This window comes from Camellia sinensis, chromosome 11, assembly GCF_055761805.1.
Source record: "Camellia sinensis isolate YWXY chromosome 11, ASM5576180v1, whole genome shotgun sequence".
Lineage (NCBI taxonomy): Eukaryota > Viridiplantae > Streptophyta > Magnoliopsida > Ericales > Theaceae > Camellia > Camellia sinensis.
The window spans coordinates 63,707,918-63,715,011 of record NC_138971.1 but is presented as its reverse complement, the minus strand read 5'-3'; the positions used below and the strand labels follow the sequence as shown (position 1 = coordinate 63,715,011).

The window sequence follows — 7,094 nt, the reverse complement described above, 5'->3', positions numbered from 1 at the left end:
TTAGAACTTTTATGTAGAATAAAGGATGAATTACACTAACGTTCTCTATAGTTTGGGGCTTGTGTCATTTTTGTTCTTGACTTTTTCATTGTGGCACTTTTGATCTAGAATTTTGAATTTAGTTCCAAATAAGGACAATTGAAGACACTGTTACTCCATTTCAAGGGTAAAATCATCAATTTAATATAATATAAACTACTTTGATAAAAATAAATGTCAAAAAAATATTTTTAAAATTTTAAAAATTATTTCTATTCACAAAAGATAAAATTATATAAAAATAATAAATCTATTACATTATATATATATATATATATTTACCAAATTAATTGTTAGTATGTCTTTGAATGATGATCATGAAATGAGTGTTTTTTTTTTTCTTTTTATTGATATTTTTGGAAGGTTATCATATAGTAGATAGCTGTATTAGTTGTTGACAAATATTTTTGGATGTTTATAATGTAATGAATAGTTATTAGACTTTTAATGCATAATCGATATATTTAATTTATGAAATACTTTTAGTTTTGGATTTTCTTATTTAATGAATTAGTTAAATAATGACATCAAAGTTGTTGGCATTTTTGACTTTTGAAAAAATAGAATTTAATCTAACGAAAACAAATATCAAAAAAGAATTATTTTAAAAAATTATTTCCAACCTCCCAAAATATAAAACAATATAAAAATAATGTGTTTGTAATTTTTTTCACCAATTTAATTTTTTATTTTTTAGAAAAAAAAAATTGAAAATAAATTCTGAAAACAAAATGAAACAGAACTTTATAACTAAGAAAGTTTCAACATTATTTATTAAAAAAAAATGTCATTACATTTCAAAAAACATACAAGTTAACCAACACAAAATAAATTGTATAACGACTTTGCCCTTGAAATGGACCGTTTTGTTCTTATTTGGAACAAAATTCAAAATTCATGATCAAATATATCATAATTGAAAAGTTATGTATCAAAGTGACACAAGTCATAAACTATAAGAACTGTTAGTGTAATTCGGCCTATAATAAAAGAGAGGGAAAGAAACAAATAGAAGTACCCAAATGAAGAAGAAAAGTCAAAAGTGTATTACGGTCATTTCAAGCATTCTGTTAATAGAGTTTGAGTTGCAATTTAGTTCAAAACCGTAGGGGAGATCTCTGTCTATTTTGAAACTATATGGAGTAAAATGCTCTAAGTCTAAATTATAAGGTGGTAAAATGAATTTTGTTCTAAAAAATAAAAAAGTGAAGGTTGAAGACTAAATAGGACATTTGGCAGTTGGGGGGCCACTACACATGCACACACGGAAATAAACACGAAGAAGTAGTAATATACACATAAAAAGCAATTGAGCCAAGGCAAGGGCCACGGCCCCTACTGTCTACGCGTTGGTCCGTCCTTACTTATAATAGCACACTCATCAAGCGTGCACACACCAATTTTTTTTTTTTTTTTTTTTTTTTTTTTTTTTTTTTGGTGGGTAAGATTGATATAATTACCCTAAAAGCTTTTTAAAAAGCTTAAAAGGCATAATGAAGTAAAATTCATAAACATTTATTTACCTATATTTTCAGATAGAACATAAAATAGTAAGTCTTCCTTATGTTACATACATCAGAGGAAAGAAAAACACAAACACTCAAACCAGCAAAACTAGCACACAATAAAGAACTCAAAGCTTTGCAATACAACTTCATAATACTGCCAAAAATAATGTTGTACATAAATGGATTTTTATCATATTTTCTTAATATAGGACACAAAGTGGTAGGGTCTATATTAATAAATACAGATGTGACCCATACCTTGTATCTAGCATTAAGAAAATCAAGTAAAAAGTTCATTTATGTAACAGCATTATGCCTTGACAAGGTGTGCATCAATATCTTTAGTAACACCAACTCCGAAGTCCAAATATTTATCTGGTGTTGGGGCATTCTCATTGACCTTCTCATATTCAATAGTCCACTTAACTAAGGCCCCCTCGCCCTTTTCAATAACTTGGAGGATTGATTTGAAGCTCTTGTAGCACTGCATGATCTCTCCTTCAACGACGTTGAAAGTTACCACCTTGTTTTCATCATCTATGGATTCAACTGTCTCCTTGAGAGATTCAGCATTTTTATCTAGGTTTTCACAATGAATCGAAGTTGTCAAAATTAGTTGGAGTTTCTATCACTGCAAAAAGAGGATTACTGTATATGAAAACTAAAAAAATAAAAAATTAACCGTTTTAATGCACCACGTACATGGTAAGGTATTATTTGTCTATATTATCTTCTTAAGTATTTCCAAATAAGAAACTAATCATTAATATTCACGTAAGTGGTGGGAAAAAAAGGTATAAAAAACAGATAACGTATAGCATTTTTATTTTGCATAAGATGAACTCAACTTCAACTAGAACTTGTGATTTGAAACAGTAGGGTAAGAATTTTGAGAACGGAGAATCTTGTACCCTTGTTTTCGCTTTAATTTGGTCAAATGCATTCAACGATTCCATGGTTTGCAAATTGTTTAGTTTGTTTGTGTATGTTCTTCAAATTAAGTTGTCATATTTATATTGGGTTATTGAACCCTAAAATCAAATTAATTGGAAGGCAACCTTTCACGATTTACCTCCTGCCTTCTCAAACTCATGATCCTATTTCAAGAATCCCTTGTTTTAAGTATCTCATAATATGGATTGTTGCCGTCTCAATCTTGCGATCATATTTCAAGAATCCCTTGTTTTGAGTTTCTAATAATATGGATTGGCTGAGAATGCATTGAAGACAGAGAAACATAAAAATTTGGAGATTAGAGGATCCGTAGCTAAAAAGAAGAGAACAAATTACAAGCAGCACATAGAGATGAACTCACATCTAGTCATAGCCTAGTGGGCTTGTATTATGTATTTGCATGAAATTAATAGACAAAGACAAAGTTAGAATTTGGTTTGGGGTTGTCTTACCAAGGACATAATTCCATTTCTTGATTGAGCCTACATTCTCCCAGTCACCTTCATGCACGTCAATACCTGAAACTTTTTCAGGGCAGATGTTTGGGATGTGGTGTGCTCTACTCCTGAATATGTGATAAAACTTATCAGCGGAAGACTGTATTTCAACTTCAGCCTCCAACTTACCAACTAAACTCATATTTATCTATCTACAAAAAACCCAACACTTATAAGTTGAAAACTTAATGAAGAGGCAGATGTGGAGGACACTACCCTGCCTTACCCTTTATATAGAATGCTTGTGAGCTAGGTTCATAATTTCCCCAGTGCTTTTCCACTTATTTTTGCTGATCTAAGCTGCCTCAGCACTTGTGATTGCCTAGTCAAATACGGTGATGCAATACTATGTAAAATAAATGGTATTGTTACAAAATAGTGTACAAACAAATTTTAAATCAAATTTTTTTTTTTTTACCAATAGGTACAAAGGTAATAAGATAAATAATAAATAAATGAACACAGAATCCACGTGTCTAATAATAAAAAAAATCAGATAACAAATACTACTATGTATTTCATTTTCCTAGATCAAAATCAATCTTCTAATTGCCTCTAAAAGAGATGTTTTCGTCCAGTGACCATTTGGTTGAAATCATTTTGTGTATTCTATTTTGATTAATTAATAATCATACACATCATATTGTGAAATCAGAAGTCAAAAAGACTATTCCACTACTATTATTTCACTTAATTTTATATAATGAATTTTGTGATTGATTCTCTATTTTAGGATTATTGACTGGTATGGGACAAATATGCTCAGCCTACAAGTTGGCATAAATTTCTTGTCAGGTGAACATAGGGAAGTTGTTAAGATGACACAACCAAAATGTGGAAGATGTTTGAGTTCAGGGTTTTTTTTTTTTTTTTTTTTTTTTTTTGTGATGGTTATAGTAGCCTTTGCTTTCACCCTCATTTCGACATACTGAAGAAAAGAATGTGAGTTTGATTGTATGGTTTAATTATTAGTTGTTCAAATTTTTAAATAATATATGTTAGTAATGGGCGCCCATGTGGCATGACAATTTAAATTTAAATTTGATCCTTATCCAAATAGGTTTTGAATTTGAATTCAAACCTATTTAGGATAACCACTCAAGATACAGATGTTATCAGTTTTAACTGATATGGATAGATATTATAATATATAATATATCTGATATATGGTTATGGGTAATCCAAGTGAGAAACAACGTATAGTCTGTTTCTACCCATATACTGACTCTCTCCCAAAAAACACAACGATCAAGTCTTTGACACTGTGGTTTGTGTGGGTGATATTCAATCTGTGATATCACTCCACTGCTGGGTTGGTTCATCAAGAAGTTTTCTGGAAGCACGTGATTTATCCAAGAAGGTTCTATCATCAAGAAGAAGAAGGTATGATTTGATTATTTGATCCGCTGCATATTCTGTGTTTTTAGTTAACATTGGTATCAGAGCATGTTTATGGATATTTTCGTGTTTCCTTTAATCATGTGTATACTTTTATATGTATATGTATATATTATACACATGAATATTTGTAGAGGAAGAAAAAAAAATTTATCAGATTAGGAGCATAAAAATATTTTTTTTTATGTTCATTAATGTCTTTTTTCATATCATAAATAGTTTTATTTTGAAAAAAGGAGCCCGGCAGTACAAAAATCGGACCAGAAAACACCCTGGAAGGCGGCGCGTGGTCTGCACGCGCCACCTGACGCCGTGGGCCGTTTCCACGCGCCCTCACGCGCAGCCACGCGCCCCCACGCGCCAGCTGCTCAACCGACGCGCGCGTCAGCGGCGCAGCCACGCGCGCGCCCTCCGCGCCACGCACGCGCGCCGGGCGCTGAGCCGCAAGCCGAGCCGCGCGCTGAGCCGTGAGCCGAGCCGCGCGCTGAGCCGGAGCCGAGCCAAGAGCCGAGCCGCGATCTGGGCCGCGTGCTGAGCCGCGCCGTTTTCCTCAGCTGGCTTGGCTGCTGGCGATTAGGCACTGTTTGTTTTGTTTTTAATTCTGTATTGCGTTAAATGGTCATAATTAATTCATTACATATTTGTTTTATGCGTGGCTTATACTGTTAGACTCAGAATTAATTTTTCTACATTCTGTAAAATTTTGAAAATTTTCAGAAAATATAAATTATTTTTCCTGTGTTAATAATTCATTTTTTATGCTTTAAAATGATTCTGGTGTTGCATAAATAATTTTCTGGGGCTGAAATATTTATTGTAGACTTCTGAAAGGTTTTATTATTTACTGATAATATTGTCTCATTTTATCAGTTTCTGGATTTTTTATTTCTAATTTTATGTGTATTTATTAGTCATTTAAAATTCCAGAATATTTCAGAAAAATTTCAGAATATTTCAGAACAATGTACATTTTAATTATGGCATAATCTGAATATTGTTTCTGTTTACTAGTTTCTGGATTTTTTATTTCTAATTTTATGTGTGTTTAATTAGTTATTTAAAATTCCAGAAAATTTCAGAAAATTCCCGAAAATTTCAAAAATGATATACACTTTAATTATGGCATAATCTGCATATTAAATACAATTTTTTGGTTTTTTTAATATGTTGCAATTAAAGAAGCATGATTAATTATTTATTTGAATTCCATCATTAAATAAATATAGCATGAGTTGTTTGTAATTTTATATTGAGATGCTATTGTATGGAATTTATCATGTTTTGTATATGCCATAAATAGTGGGAGATTGTTTGATTGTTTTTTGCGCATGGAATGAAATTAAATTTTGATAATTATCACTAGAGGCGCAAGAGATGATTACGAGCATAGCAAATTTTCGATCTTGAGACATGTGTAAAATTATCATTATTTAATTTAGATTCTTTTTTCTGCAAAATATTTTGTTTTGTGTTGCTATCATTAATATCCCCTGCGCATTTATTTACTCTGTATGTAGAAATGGCTGCTAAGACAGTGGTGGCAGACTTAACTAAGGGAGAGAAATTGGATGGCGACAATTATGACATATGGCGCCGTAAGATCCAATACCTCCTCAATGAGCAAGAAGTGTTGACCACACTTGAACAAGTGATGGTTGAGCCAGAGCAGGGCAATACCGCTCAACATCGTCGTGATCTTGAAGCCTTTCAGACTTGGCGTAACAAAGATCGGTGTGCGCGCTTTACTAAGTTGAGCAGCATGCACAACGACTTGATTAGTGAGTTTGAGCATTGCCCGACTGCATTTGAGATGTGGGAAGCTCTCAAGCAAAAGTTTGGTATTACCTCTTTGGCAAAGCTACGTGGGCTGACTATGAAGTTTGACTCATATCAGAAAAGGACGCATCACTCGATGAAGCAGCATTTGAGAGTCATGTCAGCCATGATACGTGAGCAGCAAGTACAGGCTGTGATACGCTCTCTGCCAAATTCTTGGGAGCAGATGAAGCAGAACATGATGCATAATGAGAGTGTGAAAACATTCGAAGACATATCGCGTCATTTGGAGCTAGAGGCTGAGCGCCTTGAGGCGGCTAAGTCTGATGGTTCTGCTATGGTGGTTGAGTCAAGCTCACGTAGGACTTCTCAGTTCAAACGTGGAAAAGCAAAAGGTGCCCCTAAGAAGCAAGCAGCGGCTGCGCTTAAGCCCAATGGCGGTAGAAATTTCAAGCGTAGGGGCAAGAGAGGTGGTAAGAAAGCAAAGGCTAAATTGACATGCTTTAACTGTAACAAAGAAGGACACTTCGCTCGGGATGGCCCTGAGCAGAAGAAGGTACTCCCTTACTTAATTTCTCGCATTCAATGCTTTGTGTCTAGTCAAGCATTAATTGCTCATTCTCCTCATTTTTGGGTTGTAGACTTCGGAGCAACAGACCACATCGCGAGGGACAGAGTAGGGTTCGTTGAGTATCGTCGAGTACCTGCTGGGAGCAGAAAAGTTTACATGGGGAACGAGTCCAGTGTGGAGGTGCTTGGTATTGGCACATTCAAGCTGGAAATGCGACGAGGGCGCACCTTGTATCTTCATGATGTTCTTTATGCTCCGGATATTCGGCGAAACTTAGTTTCAGTTATTAGCATGATGAGCCTTGGTTTTAGCTTTTGTTTTGAGAATAATGGTGTTAGCATTTATTTGGGA

At 33.9% G+C, this 7,094-nt stretch overlaps 1 protein-coding gene across 1 annotated transcript; it reads right to left on the bottom strand.

Moving 5' to 3' along the window:
• Nucleotides 1-1,533: 1,533 nt before the first annotated feature.
• On the bottom strand, nucleotides 1,534-3,326 carry LOC114318151 (MLP-like protein 31). Its single transcript, XM_082894028.1, has 2 exons — nucleotides 2,954-3,326; nucleotides 1,534-2,126 (listed from the first exon to the last, which is right to left on the bottom strand). The coding sequence occupies exons 1-2, from the start codon at nucleotides 3,138-3,140 to the stop codon at nucleotides 1,858-1,860; spliced, it is 456 nt and encodes a 151-aa protein (XP_082750154.1). The 5' UTR covers nucleotides 3,141-3,326; the 3' UTR covers nucleotides 1,534-1,857.
• Between the last annotated feature and the right edge of the window lie 3,768 nt (nucleotides 3,327-7,094).

Bases quoted from the DNA above. Each gene is read 5' to 3' on its own strand.
- LOC114318151 (XM_082894028.1), bottom strand. From the start codon at position 3,140: ATGAGTTTAGTTGGTAAGTTGGAGGCTGAAGTTGAAATACAGTCTTCC. The intron at 2,127-2,953 runs GTAAGACAACCC...GTGAAAACCTAG, and splicing joins GAAATGGAATTATGTCCTTG to ATAAAAATGCTGAATCTCTC.